At 44.2% G+C, this 24,820-nt stretch overlaps 1 protein-coding gene across 1 annotated transcript; it reads right to left on the bottom strand.

Annotated features, from left to right (window-relative positions):
• Window positions 1-957: 957 nt before the first annotated feature.
• RAB12 (RAB12, member RAS oncogene family) lies at window positions 958-24,820 on the bottom strand. The gene is made up of 6 exons (XM_045781823.2): window positions 24,293-24,820; window positions 11,064-11,124; window positions 5,028-5,166; window positions 3,877-3,966; window positions 3,155-3,259; window positions 958-2,173 (listed from the first exon to the last, which is right to left on the bottom strand). Exons 1-6 carry the CDS (start codon window positions 24,804-24,806, stop codon window positions 2,060-2,062), a joined length of 1,023 nt encoding a protein of 340 aa, XP_045637779.1. The 5' UTR covers window positions 24,807-24,820; the 3' UTR covers window positions 958-2,059.

Genomic DNA, 24,820 nt, shown 5'->3' with positions numbered 1-24,820 from the left:
GACGCTGGTTGCTGGAGGCCCATTAAGGGATATTCCTGCAGGGGGCTGCCAGAAACAGGAAAATGGCAAGCAAATCCCTCCTCTTCTCCTTCCCAGTCCCTCAAGTCTCTCCCATCAGTTGGTTAAGAGGAAGAGGAGGGTCTGGTGAATGGTCTAGAGTCCTAGCCCCGCATCAGAGCAGAGCCACGAGGGAGGTGTGGCAGGAACAGGTAACTAATCCACACAACCCGTGACTTACCATTGGATGGTAAAAAGTACAAACAAGAACATTTTCTTGAGGACAGTATATATAAATCTATATTTAACTGTTATAAAGTGTACAGTTCAATGGCACTAAGCACATTCACATCGTGAATAACCACCATCACCATCCATTGCCAGAACTTTTTCATCTTCCCAAACTAAGACTGTCCCTATTAAACACTAACACCTCATTCCCCCAACTCCCAGCCCCTGGCAACCACCGTTCCACTTTGTCTATGAATTGGACTATTCTAGGTCCTTCATATAAATGGAATCTTGTCCTTTTGTGTCTGGCTTATAGCATTTAGCAGAATGTCCTCAAGGTTCGTCCATGTTGTGGCGTGGGGTCAGAGTTTCCTTTAAGGTTGAACAATATTCCGCTGTACGTACAGACCACTTAGGTTTACCCACTGGTTTGCTGATGGACCCGTGGTGTGTTTCCCCCTTCTTGCTATTGTGAATAATACTATGAACACTGGTGTATACGTAACTGTCTGGGTCCCTGCTTTCTATTTTTATTTTGGTAGGTAGCTACAGGTGGAATTTCTCGGTCATATCGTAGTTCTACGTTTAACCTTTTGAGAAACAGCCTGGCTGTTTTCCATAGTGGAGGATATTTTTCTTAGCTAAAATGCTCTAAAGATTAAGATGTGGAGTTTTTGAAAAATACTGTCAGATGTACAATTTGTAATGACACAAATGTGGCAACTCAACTGTCATTCATAAATACAAAATTTTATTTGCACTTCATTAGTGTAGAAAGACCACAATGCTTTTCATATCACAACACTCAAGACACGCCAAGTTATTCAAATACATAATTACTTATTTACCTTGACTAAACAAAACAGTGCAGTTTAATAAAAGATATACCAAAGATAGAGTTCACAAATTCATTATCAGACCAAAAAAAAAAAAAAAAAAAAAAGAACACAGTCTAGGCTTAATAGGAATAAGCTTCACCATAAAGGGGAGAAGTTTTATCATTACAAAGGTATAGAATGTTTAGGTAAATACATGTATGTTCTTTGATATAGTAAAATGTATCTCTTTAAAATTCCTTTAAACAGGATTTGTTTAGGACAGCAGCGTTGTTTTAAAATCTTCTATAGTTTCAAAAACACTTCTTTCTTTATTGAATCTTTGTAGTTCTTAAAAGCACAGGGTATGTCCATTAGGAAACCATGAGAGAGATTCTGCGGCCTCAGGACCAAGTCAAACCCCTATTCTCTAACTAGTAGTACTCTACCATGACATAATTAATAAATACCCTTCAGAGACGGCTATGAACGGAGCTTTGCTTTGTGGCAGAAATACTCCCATATTTCAGAGATGCTACAGCTGGGGGAAATGTCTTGTAAATAAAGAAAAAGCACTTATGATAGCTTTATTTTTTTCCCAAAAAGTCTTTAGTTTTACAAATTTTCTTTAAAACAGTAAGCAAAGCACCACTTTCTTTCTTCTTATCAGAATATCTTCTGTCCTCATAATATAATTAACGAGGACAATTATATTATTTATTTCAAGAAACATTAAACCTTTCATTTCTCCCATTCTTCATATTAGAAGTACTATGTTTCCCAGTGTATGTACACTAGATGCTGGGATAATGAATGAAATATAGTAATTTGGAGGGAAATATGTAATTTATAACCAAAACTTACCCAGGATTGCATATTTGCATATTTACAAGTTAGTGTATAGCTCTGACTTGGATTACAAAGTGCGAAAGGAAATTGTCAAAATGATTGTAGTGCAGAATAGAACATTTTCCCCTTTCCAGGAATCATTTCCACTTTGTCTCCAAAGTAGCAAATCAACAGCATCGAACGTGTGGTCTTGGTGGAGGCAGTTCTGGTGGGATCTCAGGTTCTGGTTGTAACGAGAGGATGCTATTGGACAACTCATTCCTTAAAATATCCAGAGGCATCTTAAGGATAAAGAATAAAAGACAAATACATTTAACCATGCAATTGTATATTGAAGAGCTCTGCAGATTACACAATTATATGAGCAAAGTATTTTTACATTAAAATTTCCAATCATCAACGTTTAATTAGATGTTCAAATATTAAGCCAAACAATGAAAACCAGATTCAGGCTATTCTCTGTCACACACAAACACTGGCCAGTCTGCAACATACCCTATGGTAAAAGAAACCAGATGGATCTATCTCATAAACATGTATTTTCACAGAACCTAGTAATAATGGAAATTTAATGCATTAATACAGGGGAAACAAATGGTTCTGCATTCTCAGGGGTAATATCATCACTAAGGGAAGAAATAACTTCTCTTAGCAATTATATAAACAATCATTTTATTAGAAGCTTCTGAATTATGTTTGAATTAGCAGATTATATGTAGTAATAACATAAACTTAAGGAAAGTTCTTATTAAAAATATCTCTGAATTTAGGCCTATAGATGCTTGAAGAAACTGTTTAACTAAGCTGTCAGCAATTTTCCTGCAACTTAGTATCACAGAAAGGCCTGGGGAAGGGAACCAGGCCCCGCTGGGGAGCACAGCACTGAGGGCGAGGCAGGGCCCAGGGACCTGCCCTCTCCACGAGGTCCCCACCACCTGTATTTTAATTCTTGTGGGAAAACGGGAAAAGAACAAAAGCAAATGTCAAATAAACACATTGTTATACCTGCTCCAGTCACTTCACTAAACCATCTTTAGGACTCAGCACATATACCGGACACCAACACCGGACACGGAGAGGCCCTGGGTGGACACAGCGGCCGCCACGGCTGGAGGCCTCCAGCCAAGGTGACCACCTCACCTGGTTCTTCACCTCTGAGTACGTGCCCTGCTTCCCTTCCTGAGCAAAACATTCTCCACTGAAACATCATAAAGGGAGCAATGGGTTTCACATGAGATATTTGCCTGATATCATTATTTTACCTTTTTCAGAATGTCATCAACAAGCTTCAGAAAGATCTCGTCCACGTTGAAGTTGTCCTTGGCACTTGCTTCGCAGAACCTCATCCCGGTTATCTGCTGTGCGAACTAAGAACACAGATTCATGTTTTCTGTGTGGGTGCCAGGCGGTGGAGCAGGTGGCCCGGGGGCCTGTGACTGGGGCAATCACAGAGCTTGGGCTCCTACTTGAAGGGAGGGGTGGGGCCAGGTTTGCGAAGCCCGGTTTAGGCTCAAACACAGAGTTCGCGTGTGCAGCAAACCCCTACGTGGTAAGTAGGCATGTGGAGCAAACCCCGACATGGTGAGTAAGTAACAACACAAAACAAAATCCCTGAGGTGATGGGATGTTCAAGTCAAGTTCCCAAAACTGTAATGCATCTGACATTTACAATGTGAATATCACTGATTCTCCACAGAAGGTTACAATAGCAGGGAGCAAATCATGAAATCATGAAAGCAATTTTACAGCTTAACAAAACGTTTCTCTGTAGAAAATGTCAGGTTAGAGAATAATGCAGTATATATTGACGCTCCCCCCTCCATTTCGAAATGATTTTTAAAACTTCCTGCTCCTTTAAATCCAAACAAGTGAGGATGTGACTGTATAATTATTTCATAATTAAAAAAAAATTTAAAAAGTCTACCAACGGCTGACTGCACAGCATGTGGACAGTGACGTCCCTTCTACTCCCCATTTCTCTCACCTTTTCACCTTGCTGCCTGGTGATTTCTCGGTCAGTTTCACAGTCCAACTTATTTCCAACTAAGAGAAGTTCTGCATCTTCTGAAGCATACTGTGGAATTTTAAAAGAAGCTGCATTTCAAAGGTGGGCACTGTCATATCCTGTCAGGAAACGTAAACCACTCTGCTGCTCTGTGATCCTCATGGGGTCATCCGCTCCCCACATCTCTGAGCACTGGCCCTGTCCCAGGCGGACTGACGCAGGTGAGGTCTGAGACAGTCCTCACGGGGGCTCAGGGCTTTCGAGAGCGATGCGGTCACAGGCATTATGAACCACAACATTTTGAGTCTTCGACCAATAATTTCTAAGAATCTATGCTAAGCAAATGATTTACAATACAGGCAAAGCCCTATACTTAAAATGGTCATCAACCGAAGAAAGTCCAAAAAAATAGATGGAGAACCAAGTAAGTTAAGGTACATAAAAATAATGCAGCCACTAAAAAAAAACCCCACACAACCCATGCTTTGGAAGAACACTCGTATGACACAGGAAGGCAGGCATGATAGAACATTCAGTGAAGTAAGCACGCTCTACAACTACATGGACTGTGGATTGAATCTGGTTTTTCAAAATGGCAATAGTATACATTTTAAAATTTACTTTTGTACTTGATTTTCCAAATTTTCTATCATGACAAGATATCATTAATCTTATAATCAGGAAAAAAGTTAAGCTACATTTCTAAGTTTTAAAAAAAATACAGCCACAGTAGGATCTCTCTTCAAAAAGACTAAACTCTCTTGAATAACCCATTTAATTTTGTGTATTCTAAACAACAACTTGAGACAGGCTGCAGTGAAAGGCACTGAATGGTGTGACTTGGCCAAGTGACTCAAGGGTCTCGGTCTCCTTCTCAGTGTGGCATGTGGGGGCAGAGCAGTTCAGGCCTGATGAGGCTGGCACGGAGCGAGCATGGGAAGTACTCGAGAAACGAGAGCACTTACTCACAAAAAGGTAAAAAGCAGAAGTATAAAAGAGGGGAGAGTGTTAGATCTCAAGACCTCAGCTTATCCACAAACTGAGTACCTCACGGGGCCCTGAGACTTGAGGTCATGGCTTTTCGGTCTATAGGATTAAAATAGGTTCTCATAGGAAAATGCAACTCCTACCTTATCAATCATCTTCATCCATTTTGGCAAATCATCGAAAGTCTCCTTCTTAGTGATATCATATACTAGTATGATCCCCTTGGCACTTCTGTAATAAGCTGAGGTAATGCTGTTGAATCTCTCCTGACCTGCTGTGTCCCTATAAAACAGCAGCAACAGTCAGCTCCCAAACAATAACCAGAGGGAGAAACTCCACCTCCCAAAGCGAAGAGTGGAGGCCCCTCTCACCCCCTGCAGGCTGCTTCTAGTTCCGTTCATGCACACGCATCAGTATTAGTGCGGGGCGAGGGGGCAGTGAGAGGTAGTTTTTCCGAGTTAGTTACGTTCAGACAAAAACAGTCCCAATTTCTCTCAAACCAAGATTTTGAAAATAACAATGTGTAAAATGATGGAAAGTGTAACACACTATACAAACTCTCTTTTTTTAAAAGTAATCTCTGTGCTCCATGTGGAGCTCGAACTCACAACTCCGAGATCAAGAGTCACATGTTCTATGGAGCCAGCCAGGAGCCCCCTACAAACTCGCTTTTAACCGACATCAATGGTTAGATCTGATTTTGTTGAGAAGAGGACCAAGAGTTGCTTGCTAAGGAAAAGTACTATAAGATCAGTCTTGTTATTTTCTTAATCCTTCTACAATAGAAAAGGGGTCAAACGGGGCAGGGAGAAGAGACCAAATAGGTTTTCAAATACGGTAAAGTTCATTACTGTCTGACTGCTACTTTAAAAACCAAAAGTTGTAATTATTCTCCAGGCTGAAGTTGATCATTTCAACATGAAGAATGATGTAAGCTTACTAATAGTGTAGAGCAGCTGGCTAAGACATTATTTTCTCCATCTAATAAGCCAAGAAACTGCTGAAAACCATCATGTGTTTATGAATGAGCTCAAGAGAACAGGGCTTCTGATCTGAAGACAAATTTCTCTAAAGATAATCTGTAATTTAGTTCTTCCCAAAGAACCCGAACTCACAGCATACTGCCAGGGGCCATGTGAGACAGGTGGGTCCTGCAGTAACATTGCCAGGGGGCAATGCAGTGAAAATAGGGTTATTCACTGCAAGGCCATTCAAGGCCTCCCAAAATGATAGCATGTGGGTTTCTGAGAGGTGGAGAGAACGTGCCACTTTTCCCAAATGCATCTGATCCAAGACTACTTCCCTAGAGGTGCGCTTCGTGGGGCTGTATCCCTAAAATACCCTTCCCTTCAGCAACGGTGTTGTAATTTATGGCTTCACTCAGACTGGTCTTGCCACCAAATTAGTTCACGTTAGTGATGGCGTTGTTATGCCAAATAAACAAAAAAGCTTGTAGGCAAATTCATTTTCACAGACTGGAAGGCCAAGAGGGCCGAGGCTGGTCTGTTTCTGTGCATCAGGGTCCAGCAGGGTGCCTGGCCCGTAGCAGGCTGTCAATAAGCATGTGCTGAACAAAAGTTTACATGCTTAAAACGTGGGAGTGGATGCCACTCCAACGAACTTTATTTTTTTATCTAGAAATGCCAAAAAACTGGAAAATTGAATAGGATAGATGGGGACTGAATTCTTCAAGATTCCTAAAAAACCTTAAGGACCACACTAACGGGCATGGCACCTTCAAGGTTAGTGAGAAAGAACAGAATCAGATACCATTCACACAAGGAATCAATGAATAAAATTATTTCTGGAATCCTAGGCACACAGGGGTATAATACTTTTGGGGGGGCACTGAAGGAGAGGGAGACAGAGAATCTCAAGCAGGCTCCGTGTGCAGCGCAGAGCCCAACATGAGGCTCGATCTCACAACCCTGAGATCATGACCTGAGCCGAAATCAAGAGCCAGGCGCTTAACTGACTGAGCCACCCAGGCACCCCCGTAATTAATACTTTTGAACCAACAGTTAAATCTTTCAGAGCATGGTTTCCCAGTCTATCACAAGTTATGGCTTGATCAAATTAGGATCTGATCAACTATTTTTAATGTTTTAAAAAATATGCTGTGCTGTTAGGATACTGTTAAAAAACAATACCCCATTTCTTTAAAAAGTCAAAAAAACTACATCTTTTCTACTTTGAAATCTTTGGTTAGTACAATACTTTAACAATTTAATAGAATAAGCCTTTATTCAAAGCACTTTAATCTGGCTATTTAGTGTAACTCAACTGACATTAATTTCTGCGCACAACGAATTAGAATCTAGACACTGGGTACTCAAAAACAGTGAAATTAGAGGTAATAGTTTTTTAAATTAATTAATTAAAAGATTTTTATTTATTTATTTGACACAGAGAGAGAGAGCAGAAGTAGGCAGAATGGTGGGCAGAAGGAGAGGGAGAAGCAGGCTCCCCACTGGGCAGGGAGCCTGATGCGGGACTGGAGCCCAAGGCAGCTGCTTAACCAACTGAGCCACGCAGGCACCCCTAATTTTAAATGCTTTTATTTTTTGTGGTAAGATGACCTGACAAGAAACCTACTCTCTTTTAACAGAATTTTGGGTGTAAAATATTGTTATGTATAGGCACAATGTTGTATGGATTTCTAGAATAAAAAAATAAATAATAAAAAAGCCAACGGTTGAAGAATAGGGAGAATAAAGGGCATTTCTCATAAGTTAAAAACACCTATTGCCTGAGTGGCACAGTCAGGAATCTTAGAAACACTAAGAAATTAGCTGTCCCTGTTGGCTTTCATTCAGACACAGAGAAGAGGACAGACTTCAAAATGCAAAATCTGAGGTGATCATTCTAACACAAATAAACGAGCCAGTAAGTTCAGTTTACAAAAACCCCAATGAAGAAACATTAATCAACTTGCCACTCCCATTTAAGGTCATTCCTTAAATTCCATCTTTTTGTGTCTGGCTCTGAATGCTTGAGGTAGAAAAGCATCTTCCTTTGAGAGACTATTCTCTATTTCCAAAATATGTGGGTTGTGCAAATTTGTTTTCTATTCCTCTGAAGCTCCTTTGCTTGACTTATTTCCCCCAACTAAATTATCTGCTACCACAGGCGGTCAAAGAACAGGGAAATGAAATGCAGACACAGTTCCGTGAGTATTTCTTACAGATCTCCTATGCACCAGTACCATAAAAGTCCCACCCAAGTTCCTACTTCTCAAAAATCAGCTGCTAAGAAGACACCAACGCACTGATCATGCTTCTATCTTTCTGTGAAGATGCAGGATTCTAATATTTCCTCTCTTTATCTCCATAAACCCGAGTTTTCACTGTCGTGATGAAGAGCTGATTTCTCGAGATTTGCGGTGTACTAATGTCAGCTAAATTGTCATTTGCTGCAGCTGGAATATGAGGTGATTATTTCTCTCTCTGCTTTTTGGTGCAAATTGAAAAATTCCTGCAATTCTGTTTCCCCAGTTTCATAATAAGATTATGCTTTGAAAATTCAAAGATTCTTACTTGTATTTAATATATCCACTTAAAAGATATAATTATTAATTTGCAGGGCAGGAGCCAATTTCTGTATATGAAATGTCCCACTGTTCCAAGCAGAGAATGAAAAATGGGCCCGATGACGACGTAAGAATGCTGGCTAAAACCAAATCCCCCCACAGGGAAGACTGGCATGGTGGATGGGACGAAGGGGCCCTTATATGACGCATGCTAATTCCCTGTGCTTAATCTTCCGGACATCATCTGAATGTCAGTTCATGAAGCTGTATTCTAGCGGACACACTTTATTTTAGCTACACTTACATAAAGGTCTTACACCCATACATGAAGAAACGCTTTTAAGTACAGAGATGAGAAAATGGTCCTTTCTTCTGATCACAGATAATCAAGGGACTGAAAAATGCAGCAGTGATATAAAATGTAGCATAAAAGTGGGCGAACGCCACCTGGAACTTCTGGTACCTTAAACTTGTAGGAACCTTCAGTTAATATTTCCTCAGACTGGCTCTATCCAGAAATCATCAAGAAAGAAGAAAATGCATTTCTTCTATTCAGATCTCTGTGAACACCAACTAGGAATGCCCGTGGACTAACATTCGAGAAAATCGGAGCACAGCTATTATTAGCAGAGCAAGGCTACTGGGGCTCTTTGAAGAGCCCTCTGCCACACTGGCTCTCCCTGGGCCCTCGACCGTGCCAGCGAAGTGGTGACAGCATGCTCGCAACAAAGCAGACGTGCCAGCAACGGCACGAGCGCGGCTGGCGTGAGCCGTGCGTACTTCAGGAGTGAGCCTCGACTCCAAGACCTCCTTTCCATCTCCGCAACGGCAATGAAGGCCGTGCTTACTCTTCCACACAAGACACTTCAACGGCGACAACCGGAGGGTGCTGATTACCAAGTGGCGGGCATTCGTGGGTGTGTTACTGTCTGTGGGAAACCCCTCGGGGGAGACTGCAGATCTCCTCCTCACTGAATCAGCGGGGTGCTCCTGGTGGCACACGTGTCATCGACCTTTCAACAGTCCCTAAACGTCCTTCCTCCGCTGCAGTCTCGGGCGGCGTCAAGGAGGAGCACAGGGGTTCCGGGGAGGCGCTCACAGCCGAGCGAATACGCCTCCGAGTGTCCCGCGCACCCGCTGGAACTGCACGCACAGTGAGGCCCCGGCACACAGAGTCCAAGGCGCTGGCCGGAGGTTCCGGAAGCCTCCAGCGTCACCGGCACAGCCAGCCTCCGGGCGGCGAGGACGTGCTTTTTACGGGTCAGATGACACTGCCCGAGGTGAACGCTGACGGCTGCACACGGCCATTCAGGTCTGTCCGCTTCGCCGGGCTAGGAGGTCACCACCTAGACACCGCTGTCGCCCACTAAGCAAGCGCCACAGACGGCCTGACACCAGCTCTGTCACCCTCCGTTCAGTCGGCCCCTCAAAAAGGCGCTCACCCCCGGGCGCTGGGTGGAGAACCACCCCGAGGATCCCGTCACAGACGGCCCGCACCTCAGACAGCTTCCGGTCGGAAGCAACGGCTCACGCCACACACTGCCGTCCCTCCCAGAGTGCAAAACACGGGCAGCAACGACTGTCCCAACAAGGGCTAATAAAACAATACCCTTTTTTGGGCATTAAGTGTTTAGGCAACACTGTTCACGTTTCATCATCAACCGAAAGCCCCAGCGCCCAGCCCCCACCCGGCCCCCACGTGGGTTAGCGGCGCGGCCACACGCAGACATTACCTCAGACGCGTCCGGCAGGCGGCAGGGCCGGCTCGCTGCGGCCGCGCCCACACGGGGCCCGGCGGAGAATGAAGGCATGGCACTAACATTCAAGCACTAGGTGACCGATGATGCCACAGAGGAGGCAGCGAGTAACGCGGATGAAAGCACACACACACATGGCGGACAGACACTGAGCTGAGGTGGACCTGCAGAGGAGTTAGTAGGCTGAGTACACGGCAGCTGCGCTGCTCCCCACACGAGGGCGTTCTCCGCGCCCCGGGGCCGAGCCACGCACCGCCAGATGGGCTCCACGCACCGCCAGATGGGCTCCGCACCCCGCCTGCGGGCCGCTGGGAGCCGCGGAAAGCTCCTCGGGACGATGTGAGCAGGGCTTCCCTTCAGAGCGGCTCTGGATTCCTTCCCGGCTGGCACGGCTGGGGCTCACGGGACGCGGCCCGAGGCACGCGGCCGGCGGGAGCATGCGCGGCCCGCAGCGGTGCTCACCCTGCGCCGCCCCGCGCGGCCCGAACCCTCTAGGGTGATCTGCCTCGGAACTGCGCAGATCTGGTCGGCAACGTGCTGCACTTTCTTTGCGTTACTATCAAACAAAATCACTCTAAAAACGTGAAGACCAGCATCTGAGCAATCATCTTAGTGATGACAATTTGGCTATTATGTCAAATGATTGGAAAAGAGGCATCAAGGCTCCAAATTAGGCCTTTAAGGTAACGCTCTTCTTTCACCGCTCCCCATGTGCAAGTGAAGGATGAAATAAGTAGACTTTTCTAAATGTTCTCACTGTTCATTTTATTTAAAGATGAGCAAAGGAGAGGAAAAGTAGGAGAGGCAAGCCAGCTTGGACAGTTAATTTTATTAGACAGGCGTGCAGACTGTGAACACACATGGAAGTTACTGGGGGCAGATCCCCCACTTACCAGATCTGTAATCTGATTTTCTTTCCTCTTAGCTCTACAGTTTTGATTTTAAAGTCAACACCTGCAAATAAAACAAATGAAAGTGAAGAAAAAAATAAAGATGCAATTTGCCATAAAAAATAATCCTACTTGTACATTTTGTATCATCAGAAAAAAAAACCTGATGTCACTAATCCCAAAAGGAAGAAGTCCACCAATGCCTGAGACGCAGTCTGCACTTCACAGAACTGTACGAAGTCAACCCATGTGATGTTTTACCCCGAACTACCTACATAGCATTTGCTAAATGTAATATATTACTTCCACAAGTTTAACATAAAAGCCATTTTAAAAATCGCATTTGGTAATTACATTAACAATTGAATGGCTTTAAAAGAATGATATATTGGGGAAAATTCTTATAGGAAATTCTGGAAACAATCTTGATTTCAAACAGCCTTAGTCTGAATTTAGAAATTATTTGTATTAAGTTCTGTAGCATTCACAAAAAGTTTAGTTAATATATAAACATGATTTCTTTTTTTCTTTTAAGATTTTATTTATTTGGCAGAGAGAGAGAGACAGCAAGAGAGAGAACACAAGCAGGGGGAGTGGGAGAGGGAGAAGCAGGCTCCCTGCTGAGCGGGGCTGGATCCCAGGACCCTGGGATCATGACCTGAGCCAAAGGCAGATGCTTAATGACTGAGCCACCCAGGCACCCCTATATAAACATGACTTCTTTATCACATTGTCAATAGCATGCAACAGGAATTTTTTTTTTAAAAACTTACTTATACAGGCTAACATACCCAATTTTAGTTTTTATTCATTTTAATACTGAGCAAACCATCGTATATCAGTCACTGCCCTTTTCTAAATAAGCCCTTCAAGCTTCAGATAATTTTTTAAACCAAATTTTCATTTGTGTATGTTACCTTATACGGGTCTCAGTTATAGAAAACGTGTAGATTTCAAAACAATGTTTTTTATAACATTTTCGCAACCAAGAAGAACAAACCAAAGGGATGCTGACTGAATTTGATTTAGAAACACTCCCTTCGGGAACCATTTCCTGCCTGCTTCTTAGGATCCGGGGTTGCCCTACGTCTGCCAGTGAGTGCTCTGCGGCCGCACCATGGGTGCAGACCCCCTCCCAGGCTCTCCATCTCAGGGATCTGATGCAGCACTGCAAAGTCAGATGATGTTCTTGAGGTGAAGCGAAAGGCATGTGACCAACTTTTATAATTAGTAACACGCTGCAGACACCAATGCAATACAGAAAGACATGTTTACAACCCCGGGGCGGGGGGGACCAGCTCTTGGTCTGTACAATAAAGAGAAGTTGCAGGAACATAAACTGTCCCAAGAGAACAAAGCTAGAGAATACTCCAAGTTTTAATTCTTGATCTCTTACACCAGTCATAATTTCAAATGCCGCGAAGCGAAAGCTGCTTAATTCCATTTCACTTTCAGTTCTGGAACCGATTTGCTCTTCAAACTCAAATGACACTCTAAACCAGCCCTGAAACAGGAAGCGTGTTTGCGGACTACCAATATCCTCAGAGTTCCTGAATGACTCAACCATAGGGAAGAACACAACTTAAAGTGCTATTTTCTACAAGGCACACAGAACAGCCTGGAGATCCTTGTTATGTTCTGATCTTAAACAGCCACAGCTCAAAGATGAAACACCCGTCCTCCTGATACTAGGCTACAGTTAGGGCCTCACCATGTTGCTCTGTGATGGCAAACTACAAATCAAATTCATATTTTTGTCATGACCACTATTCTATTTTATTTTGTTTCCAGTTACTTTGAGGTTTTGTTTTTGTTTTGTTTTGTTTAAGTTTTGGCTAAGGGGGCTGTAACTTTTGTAAAACTTGTCACAACGGCTGCTACTTTATTAAAAGAACTGGCAGATGATACCTCTTTTGTGAGCTCTGCTTCAGGTCAACTAAAAGAATCCCTTGAAACAGCCAGTGCCAGTAATTTTTGTTTTGATTAGGCTGTTTTCTCTCAAGAATGACTCTGAGCCTGAATATGCCAGACCCTCTTTTTTCAACCTACTTGAACAACTTATGCAACTTTTACAAACAGTTCTTTATAACCACAAGGTCTAATGAATAAAAGTAAAAGCTAAGGGTGTTAGTGTTCAAAATCAGCAAGTAAGTGGTAACGTTAATAGGAAAACAAGACAAAGATGAAGCGACAGTGTAAAGGTATAGAATCTGAAGAGCCAAGATGAAGACTGTCCAGTTTCAGTGAGGATTAATGACAACTTCACCAACAACAGAAAAATAGCCAGTGGCTAAATCTAAAACCCTATAAAAGAAAAGAGCCCATTAAAATAGCCCACTCTCTTGAATGCAATATCCTTTACCACATTTCACCACCACTCAGTAGCTTGTAACAACTGGAAACTTACTCCAACTTATGGCTTGGAGACGCATGCTTGTATCAAAGCATACAAAAGTAAATGTTTCTAAAATCCTTCTTACATGAAGTAAAAAATCTCTCAATGTTGTCTATTTTAAGAATTTGCATGTCATAAAAGTTATACTGATCCTTCATAGAAGGTAACAAGTCCTCAATAGCCTCAAATATTCAGTGGATTCATTTTAGGAAAAGTCAGCACAGAGCTGGCCCTGAGAAGGAGCTGCTGGGACCAATGTTTATGAACGGGTAAGGGGCAAAAAGAGTGGCGTTTCCATCTCCGGCCTTGTTGAAAACCCAGGGGAAGCAGTCAGCCCTACCATCAGTTGATGGAGATAGTCCCTGCCCTCAAAGGGCTTAGTCATACTGACCTAAATCAACAGCCCATGCAGTTGGCAAAGAAGTGCCTTTCTCTCTTCTTAGAGAACCTCCTTGTCTGTCCAGAAACCTTTTACATCCCAGGTGATTCCCCAGCTGAACCCTTCTGCCTGCCCCCCAGTCCTATCTGTGCACTCTGTTCTTGGACCTGAACTCTCTCCTATCCCTTCTCACATCATTCCTTCTTTGTTGTGTGGTGCCTCCCTGAGGACACAGACATCTCTGACTCCCCGCAGCCTAGTACACTGCCTGGCACACAACAGCAACTCGATAAAGCCAATCAATGAAAGCCACCTCCTCTTCTCCATCAAGTGCTGGACATGAAAGGAGAAATGCAGACTCTTGCTGGAAAAATTAAGGAAATTCGGGACTGATTAGTAAAAACAAAACAAGACAACGAAACTCATACAAAACACCTTAGTCGAAAGGAAAGGCAGATGTTCTGAGTGTCTGGTGCCCAGCATACGTACAGTCACCCTAGAAACAGAGTATTTCATTTCCCCTACAATTCCAATTGTTGATGGTAAACCCTTAAAGGATAGGGCAGTCCTAATAACGCTCATACCCTCTCCGTCCGTGCACTCATCCCAGGGGATTATTATGGTAATAGTCGATTCAGTCACTTATTTGGGAAGTGGTCCACTAAGTGAATTATTCTGGCAACAGGAGCTTACCTTTCTTTAAGCTTACTAATGCTACGAAAGTCTTTCTAAAAATATTTTAATCAGAAAGGACACAATTCACAGAGCTATATAATTCCTGTCCAATGGGCACAGATGGTTCTATGTGAGTACCATGTCTTCTTGATCTTACTTTTCTTTAGTAACAATGATAGTAGACATGTCAAACCCTCTGTGCTGACATGCGATCCCGTAGCAGCCCAGTGAAGTGGTCATTATTATTCTCATTTTACAGAGGGAGACACCAGTGTGGAGAGAGGGCAAGGTAATTTGCTTTAAGGTCATCTCACATGCTGGCTGAGTGGCAGAATCTAGATTCAAATTTATAATACTGCCCGCAATGAAAACTTGTTATAATAAAAGTCATATGCATGGAAAAGAAGGCAAGGTGTGAAATGTTCTGTAAATGACCCAGAACCACCCTAATTGAGCTGTTAAAGAAGGAAGCTTAACTTTGCACTTGGCCTTCTTTGTATTTGTCTTTCATAAATCTTAGCAATAGCATAAAGAACTGGCATACTTAGTGCTGATAAGACTTCTAAGTTCCCCTTAAGGCAAAACATTTCTAGAACATTACCAATAGCTCTTTCTGCTGGGCCATAAGAAGCTACAAAAATGAAAATGGCAAAAATAAACAGAAGCTTCTTTCTTCACATTCCTTTCCAGCAAAAAGCTAAACAAATAAAAGCAAAAATAACACCATGATCCACACCTACGATGACAGCTGAATGGACTTCTCCCCTTTTACTTCTTTGCCCATCTCCCCCTTTCCCCCAAGATGTGATTTTATTTTACTTAACACTTTTAGGAGGTTGAAAGATTTCACAGACTTTGAAATTAAATTTATCTCAATTCAAACAGCGGTTGTGCTGTTACTGGCACTTTAAAATAACTATCTTAAGTTTATACAGTGGCTTTTCTTCCAAGGATGTAGATTTTATATAGTGTCATCCAATTTTGGACATGATATTTCTACTAAGGGAGAGGATTTCCGGTGTTTTCACAGAGTTGAGAGTGAGAAAATAAATTAAGAAAGGACTCAAAGTCACATAGAGAGAGGTAAATTTAACATCGGAAACCAAAGCCACCCAAACGTGGGGCCAGTCTTCTGCCCAAATGCCACCTACCAGAGCAGAGTACAACGTAAGTCCCCACCGGAAGGCACCACGTCCAGAAAAGGATTCAATGCGATAGAAACCAAGTGCTATGACTGTAAAATATTCAGCACTAGATACTATTATTAAAATAGTAAAATGATGGTATGACATTAGAAAGGCTCATCAGGCCGGAGGACAGGAAGTCTCTATCCTATCAGTAAGACCTGCCTCTTTCATTCCATGCCCGACACGCCTCTGCTCCAGCAAATAAAGACCAGCCGGTGTCTTCCCGTCCCTGACCCACACAGCACAGAGGGAGCCTTGCCCTTGGCTGGACAAACTCAGGGGTACCACGAACTGCATGAGGCAGGGAGGATCTGAGGTGATGGACTTCAAAGGAGAGGCAGGGAGGGAAGCGAGCGTGTGTGCCCCACAGAGCCCGTCAGAACAGGCAGGCGGCTACGTTTTCATGAAGTATATACACTCAGGAAAGAATTTCACAGGAAGGGGCTTGTTCCCTTCCTAATAAAAATATTAAGAACTCTTTTATGCTCTTTACTATGCTTCAGTCCTATTCTAAGGGCTTTATGTCCATTAATTCACTGCAGTGTATCCTCTTAACAATTTTATGAAGTAGGTATTATTACCCCCATTCTACAGATGAGAACACTGATGTCAGAGGGGCTAGTAGCTGCCCAGAGTCACCAAGCAGGTACGTATTAGGGCACAGAGTTGAACCTGGTGGATGGCTCCAAGCTACCCTCCTCCCACCTCACTGTGCAGCCTCCTCTGATGATAAGAAAAGGCAGGGACAGCTGGAAGGTATAAACATATCTTTAGATATATTAGTTTGGCACTGCTAGGGAAATATTTTTTAAAAAGTTAAGAGTGAGGCTCGCTGGCTCCTTGGACAGATAGTTCCTGCGCCAGCAAGCCTTCCTCTGCTCGCCGGTTACAGACAGACCCCTCTCCGAAAAGGCAGAGTTAACTTGCCTTTGGTCATAAGAAGAAGAGAATATTGAGGGAGGGGAGAAAAATCTGGGGAAAAAACCCAAAACCACAGGTGGTCAACAGTGGATCAGTAATATTTTCTTCATATGCAAAAAACATCAACTTCACTATTACTCAGATTGGGTCCATAAAAATGCAGAGACTGTCAAATGTATTTTGCACTTTACCCTGGTCATCTGTTTACTTTTTTTTTTTTAATCTGTTTATTTATTTTAGAGAGACAGCATGCGTAAGGGGCAGGCAGGGGCAGAGGGAGAGGGAGAGAACCTTAAGCAGGCTCCATACAAAGCACGGAGCCCCACGTGGGGGTCGATCCCATGACCCTGAGATCATGACCCGAGCCGAAACTACCAGTGGGATGTTCAACTGAGTGAGCCACCGGGCACCCCTACATTTTGATTTTCATATTCACCTATATATTTCAGTATGTATCTCCAAAGGATAAAGACTCATTTTTGGAGTGTTTCAGAGTTTTTGCATCTATGGTATAAATTAGGAGAAGGGAACATAACTGACGTTTATAATTGCCTCTTTAGGCCAGGTACCCAAGATATTCCATCCCACTCCTGTACCATGAGATAAGAAAAGCACGTTAAGTCCTACTTACTTCTTTCCATGAATGAGGAAACTGAAATTAAGCTGCTCACTTAAAGACGCACTGACAGCTCGTGGCAGGGGGAGGGATCCTGCATCCACCTCTCAAATTCACTCCTTCCACCTATCGCACCATTGGGGTAAGGGACGGAGGCGCATCTCTAGAAGGAGTAGTGGCCAAGGAGAAGGTGGAGTGCATTTCTTTAGAAGTGAAAATTAAAAGTGAAAGACTGTAGGTGACTTGCAGGCCTGAGGAGAATTCTGGTGCAGCAGGCCTGGGGAGGGAGAGAAAGCACGGGAATAGCAAAGCTTTTCGCAGAGGCCTGTCCCTTTACCTGGGTCCCGGCTCAGGCTCAGGGGCTGCTGAATCCTAAATGAAGGTGGGAAAACTAGAAGAATTTGATTCATCAGCTACTTCCACCAGAAGCCTGCCCGAGGTGGAGCTGCAGGCTATTGTTTGGTTTTGTAAACTAAGAAGACATTACATAAGCACCAGAAACCAAACAGTGGGGGCTGTCAGATTTGGGGGGGGGGTTTCGATGGGATATAGTGTTCTGTTAAGCTGGCGTTGTGTTTTCTGGTTTTAAAGGATAAGGAGTTTTCTGAAAAACATAATCACATTCAAGCAAGGGCACTGTTCTAGATCTGTAGTTTTGGTTTTCCAAATGTCAAAGATGTCCAATCAAAGGACAAAAGGAGAATAATCGATTTCCTCCTCTGTTCAAGTCCAGCAACACAGCATTATACCTCTTTTCTAACATTTCATTGTGGCTATCCCCTGACTCCCTCCCTTGCCTTTCCTTAAAGGACAAGCCAGGTAAGGAGGCACTAGCTTTGTGCCCTACAAAATGGCTAGCAGGACGGCGTCTTACATAAATACAAACAGCCTCTCGGCTAATACCTGCGAACTGACTATACTATACAAAGCTTCATTTTCTTTACACATTCTAACAAATGCTTAATTAGCACAATGTATCTGGCACTCAAGGCCGGAGAATAATCTGGACTTAGCAGTTCTCAAAGGAGCCTCTCTGCCTTCTGAAGCCAGTTCTAAGATCTGCTAGCAGATTGCTCCTGGCAGATTCCATGGGGCTGGAGGGAGAGAGGCAATCTCTAAGAATCTGGATCTCTATCACGCATAATGAAACCTTTCTTCTTCCGTGCAGCACAGGGAGAGAAAGGCTGAATGCACTTAAGCCAGGTCTTTAAATAGATTTTTATTCAACTTAAACAACCAGACGGCAATTAAATTTCCATACTTTCTTTGAAAGCTAACTATTCCAGAAGAAGGGACGCACTCCGCACAAGCCTATCTGTTCGCACCAAGTTCGTTAAATAAATCAAGCTAATGACAATGCATAGCATCTGCTGGTATAAAAACGAAATGTTAACCATCCGCATCTGTTCCTTTCACACTCACATCTCCCTGAGTCATCGTGTTACATCATGTTGGCAGGGGAGTGAGACAGCACTGAAAAGGCTCGGTACTGGGCTCTTGGGGTGGGAATTCTGGACTACGCTCCCTAATTCTCTTTTAAGTGAAAACACTTAGGCAGATCAGCCATGGCGTGGAAGATGCATATGAGCAAACACAAGCAAAATAAAATACACAATTTAGAATTCTGATCCAGTATTAGATGCTCATTCTGGGTTTTCCGGCAAAAATGTCTGACTCTTTCCAGAACCAAGCAGAAGCAGTCAGCTGCCCCTGACAGTGGTTCCACTGCTTCCAGGTAAAGCTGACCAGACCCTTGTGGGCAGCATTTCATCCAGCATGTCCCCTAACACTCAAAGCCAGACCCACAGAAAGCCATTTCTGCAGGGGATTAGCATTCACCTGTTTCCTGCTACAATGCAGTCCCCTACCTGTAACACTAAGCTTCCTGCCCATGGAGCAGGGATCCTCAGTGCACCTTTGCCTTAACTCTGGACTCTGAGTGAAGGACCATCACCTACGACCAGTTACTCTCAGGGGCCAGCTTGTTCAGTCTAATGCACTGATGCATAATGAGGAAAATGGAGAGCGGTAAGGTCCTCAGAACTAAATTCAGAGAACTTTCTAATTCTGATAGTATGCCTCTCCTAATTTTTTTATTTTGTCCACTTCACTTTTGCCTTCTTTCTTTTTTTGAAAAGTTGGTGATAGCAGATTTTCAAAAATGTCTTTAGTTCACAAAATAAAACAACTAGCAAGCCCAGGTTGACTTCCACCACCCTGGGAGAAATCTTACTGCCCAGGAAAATCAGAATTCTGATCTAGACTGCCTTACTCCTACTTTTCCTCTATTCATACATATAAAATTTTGGAAAATTTTAATAAATATGCAAAAGGCTGAAGATGTTTGAATGACTGAATATTTAGGTAAGAAATCCAATTCTTAGAGCATATTTTAAAATCCCGAAGGCAAGTGACAAGTGATGATAGCGGCATCGTTAAAGAAGGTCAATTTTGGGGATACCATTGATAACGACCTCACTATCTTCACAGGCCTGTAGGGGGACCAGATTCCATTAAGTCTTGAAGGACTCTGTGGCGTTTGATTCTGAGTCACAGAATTTTCACAAAGTCACTTTAAATCTCAGAGTAAGCTAAGGAACAAACAGAAAGAACTCATGTGCAGCCCTGGCCCTGACCAGCTGTGCCACAATGGGTAAGTTGTTTCTCTCTCTGAACCTTTGCTTCCTCATCTGTAAAATGGGAATAAAATCCAGAATTGCTGAGGATCAGTATCCCTTTTGCTGGCCCGTAGTAAGCGCTCAATAAATAGTAGCTACTACGAGTAGAATGTTACATTTTGTATGCACAGACAACTAAAGTACTTATTCAAAGTCACAAGCTAGTTACTTACAGAGCCTTAAATCAAAAGCCCAGGTTCCTCATTCTTACTCCAGTGTTTTTTCTAGAATGCAATGCTGCCAGTGCAGGGGTGAAAGTGGTTGCTACCTGCTAAGACCATTTTAATTCAAACAAAGTTAACAGCTAGCGTCCAACAGTTACACAGAAATAAAACAAAGGCTGAGAAATATAAAAGTTTATTGGTTTGTCTTCTTATATATCAGGTAAACTTCTACAACAGAACTAATTTGTTTCCATTTCTTAAACTTCAAAAAACTGCTCCTGTACTTTTTTTTTTTAAGTTTATTTAAGTAATCTGTACACCCAACATGGGGCTCAAACTTATGACCCCGAGAGCAAGAGTCACACACTTCCAACTGAGCCAGCCAGGCGTGCCTGCCCTGTACTTTTTTAAGGACCTGTCAAATTATGCTAGTTATATCAGGCTAATTCAATTCTGTGGATACAAAATTCCATTGAAAATAATACTCCACCTAGACAGTTTCCATTAAATAGGTCAATTAGTAAATAGTCTTTAAAATTTTTTTACTTAAAATTTTTTAAATAGTCTTTTTAACTTTTCATATCTTGGTGAATTCTGTGTGTGTTTTAAACCAAATCAACTTCTGATCTCATAAACAATACAAAAAAATCAACATTTTGCTCATTTATAATTTTACAAAATAAGTTCTTTATCTCAAATCCCTTGGGATTTCCACTACAATGTTTCATAGAAAGTTCAAGTGAATCTGCTTCTCTGTAAAAAGGCACTTACTGGAGCCACTCTTCTCACCTCTGACTTAGATGAGGTGGTCACTTTAGTGACCCACCTCTGTTGGCACACGTTCAGAGACTCTTCCCTGCCATGCTGTGGGGCCCAGGGTCTTTTCCAGACTCTGTTGACATGAGCAGCCACATCTACAAGCCCACTGTGGAAGAGAACGTCCATGTGGATCCAACTGTACTCAGAAGGACATTCAGCCATGAGCTAACTGCTCAGCCAGTAGGCACCCAGGTGAGGCGACCACAATTCTGCACCACACCCAACACTACATTTAAACAGCATTTTTCTCAAGGAACTTGCGAATGAATTTATCTTTACGGCATTCCAATTAGGAGGCAGCCTCCCAGATAAGCCCTCTTCCTACTGCCCGAATTAGAGGGGCTTACACTGTGTTCTCAAATATTCCGCACACATCTCCATCACTGCTCTTACCAACACGGGTCATCCTGTGCCCCAGAGGCTCTGAGCCCCTTCTGCACAGAGACCATGTCCTGTTTACCACCGCATCTCCAGTGGGCAGCATAGCACCTCACACCCAGCAGGTGCTCAGTAAATGATCCGACGGCTAAATGGAAAAAGCAGCTCAGAGGCAGAGGTCGAAGGGGGGCTAGTTAGCATTCTTGAAGTGTCTTCATACTCTGGATTAGACCAGAGGTTGTCAACTTTCTCTGGACTTCCCACAATTAATAAACACTGAGCCAAGTCCTATAGGCTATGTTTGGAAGAGACAAAAATGAGCAAGACAAAAACCCCGCCACACAAGGAGCCCCACAGTGGTAGCAGCGTGGGAGATACGTGAAGTGTATATATTTATGTTTGCCAAGAGGACAGAGAACCAAACTGCTTGGTCTCCTTGCCTCCTGTTTCTTCATCATTCCCAAATAAATATCCTATGTAATCCTGCCAAATTAGTTTCACTGTCTCCATGCCAATGCTATATTCAGAGGCCTTTCCAGCTCCAGTTGCTATGGGATAAGGTCTATGCTCCTTAGCATGGCAGTCAAGGTCTTGAAGCCTTATTCCCAAAGTCTCCTAATGAGTCTGTCCCAGAATGTGCCTGTGAGATTGTAATTTATACTAAGAAATACATATTTGGCCTTTGTCCCCATTCCAAGTCACAGAGCTCCTAGAGCCCTTACAATTTTCCAGGGAGCAAATTTGAAAGGTGTCTTTTGGTATGTTAATGAGGAGACTGCTGGAATGCCCCCATGTCACCAAAAGATGGGGGCTGGTCAACAGAAGAACCAACTAAGTAATTAGAGGGTCTGAATTTTTGTCCCCCGTCCCAAAGAGGGCAAAGGGGCTGGAGACTGAGCCCAATCACAAATGGCTAATGATTTAACCATGCCTATGTAAGGAAACCTCCATAAAACACAAAAGGACAGGTTCAGAGCTTGGGGGCTGGTGAACGCGTGGTATTTTGGGAGAGTAGTCATATTCAGAGACCATGGAAACACTGGGCCCCTTCCTGAATTACATCCTTTTATAATTAATTGGTAATCCAGTAAAGAGACGGTTTCTCTGAGTTCTGTAAGCTGCTCTAGCAAATTAATCAAACCTAAGGAGATGCCTGTGGGAACCTCGGATGCACAGCTGGTCAGTCAGAAGTACGAGTGAAAACCCACACCTGCAATTGGCTCTGAAGGAGGGGAGGTCTGCACGACTGACCTCTTAGCCCCTGCCCAGAAAACGCTTCTTCACCTCTGCTCTTTCCCACGCTAAAGCAAGCACATCTTTGCCCATCTCCTATCCCACCGCCCTCTACCCACCCAACCTCTCATTTATCCACCTATCAGTGCCTGGGCTGATTTCTCTTTATCACACAGTACAACCATATTTTCCATTTTTATGTATTTTGAAGTGCGCAGCCATAAAACACTGACACTTCTAAATTGCTTTCACCTCTTTACATCAGGTACTAAAATAACAACGTAAACTTCATTTGATCATTCAGTAACTCCCTAGCTTCTATATGATCCAAGATTGGATATTTAAAACAGGTAAAGTTATGCTACTCAATTTTAATATCATGGTCCCAAGGGCATCATTTTAAAAACAAAGGGTACACAGAGGACGAGTATTTCTCAAATAGTCTATTCCAAAAAAGGACCAAGGAAAACACTTCTCAAAGGCGAAACAAAAAAGACAGTATGAAATTTCGGGGCTTAATTTTCCAAGTAGTCATTGAAAATATAGTATTGTTCTGTTACATTTAAAAACCATCCTTCCCCTAATTGTACGGCTTTGGCTACCACTAGTTACAATTCTAAATATGCGTACAGGTACGTGGGCAGATACTTTTAATTCTGTATTTCAAATTTAAATACTACTCAATGTTTCTTGGACCTCCTTGGGGAAATCCTTTACTGTCTATCACTGAAGGTGACTGCCCTTTACTTTGAAGAATTACCTCATCTAGGTGGTTCCCCCAGCTTTGACAGCTTTAATGGGTTTTCCATAGGAAAAAAACTACTACCCACACCGACCCGACATACCTCGATTCCAAATCCCATAAATTGGACTTCATTAAAAAAACTTCCCCTCTGCAGTTTCAATTTTAGATCCTGAGGACAAAATACCTTCTGACCTGGAGAGTCACTGTATTTACTTCACTGCTGTACTTCACCCACCCAGGTGATTTTGGAAGACTCCTCCCCATTTCAGCAAGTCCCAGGGTTATTTGAGGTCACGGACAAGTACAGCTGAAGTCCCTCTGACCCGCATTGACAGTTACGAGAAATTTAGTGTAGTTTTAGTCTTAATATTCTCCATAGATCCTCCGCAGGGAATTTCAAACTTCATTATTTCAGAGCATCAGAAAAGTGAGTTCAAAATTAGCAGATAAGCCCTGGTTCTCACAAGGCGAAGCTAAGCACCGGAATTCGCTATATATGACCCACTTTGGCCATTTGGCTTCCACTCCACTCCACTGCCCGCCTGCTTCCCACCTCGCATCACGTTTTTTCTTGGGTGAGTAATGGAAGGGCCAGGAGTTTCCGTGGAGAGATTCTCACAGTGTCCCTGAATGCTGAACGGGACCAATGCATCACCGTGGTCTCATGACCGGCCCTTGGAGGGTGCGAGAGGGGACGCTGGTTCAATAACCAGCTCGGATCAGGGACGTGGGAGGGGCGGGGGGGGTTTGTGCCGGGGGAGGATGGACTGCCGGGAGGCCCCAAGGCCAAGTCTGCGTTGAGACTACTCGAAAATCTCGGTCTGGCTTTAGGAATAGGATCGAAGGACTTCCACTGGGGCCGCCCCTCCCCCTAAATTTCACCGACAGGCCCATCCACCAAACGCAAGGCCACCCAGCTGGAGAGGGAAAGGCTCACAGACGCAAAGAGAAACGAGGCCGGTAGGGCGCTGGGCACCGCGGGAGGGCAGCGCCGGCGGCGGAGGGGCCCAGCCGGGGTCCGGCCCAGCCCCGGGGCCCTTACCCACGGTGGACTTGCAGGCCTCGCAGAAGGTATCGTCGGTGAAGCGCTCCATCAGGCTGGTCTTGCCCACGCCGCGGGAGCCGATGATGATGACCTGCAGCTTGAAGTCGGCCGGCCTGGGGGGCTGCTTCCTCCGGCGCGCCTGGCCGCCCGACAGCGCCGGGGAGCCCGCGCCCAGGCCGCCGCCGCCCCCGGCCCGCCTCTGCAGCGCGGCGCCCGGATCCATGCACGCATACGGCTCCCGCTCGGCCCACCGCCCGCCGCCGCCCGCTCCCGGGCCCCGCGCCCCGGGCCCCGGCGCCCCCTCGGCCTCCGCCGCGCGCCGGGGGTCGGCCCCGGGCTCGGCGTCCGCCCGCTCGAGCGGCCCCGGCGGCCCGTGGGCTCCGCGCTGCAGCTGCGCCTCCGGCCGGCTCCCCGCACCCGCGCCCACGCCGCCGCCGCCGCCGCCGCTGCCGCCGCCGCCGCCGGGAGAGGAGGAAGGGAAGCAGCTACTCCGCAGCAGCGGCAGCAGCATCCCGGACGAGGAGG

The sequence above is a fragment of the Ursus americanus genome, chromosome 19 (assembly GCF_024610735.1).
Source record: "Ursus americanus isolate L20-20 chromosome 19, mUrsAme1.1.p, whole genome shotgun sequence".
Taxonomy (NCBI): domain Eukaryota; kingdom Metazoa; phylum Chordata; class Mammalia; order Carnivora; family Ursidae; genus Ursus; species Ursus americanus.
The sequence above is the reverse complement of the archived record's forward strand: the minus strand, read 5'-3'. Positions and strand labels throughout refer to the sequence as shown.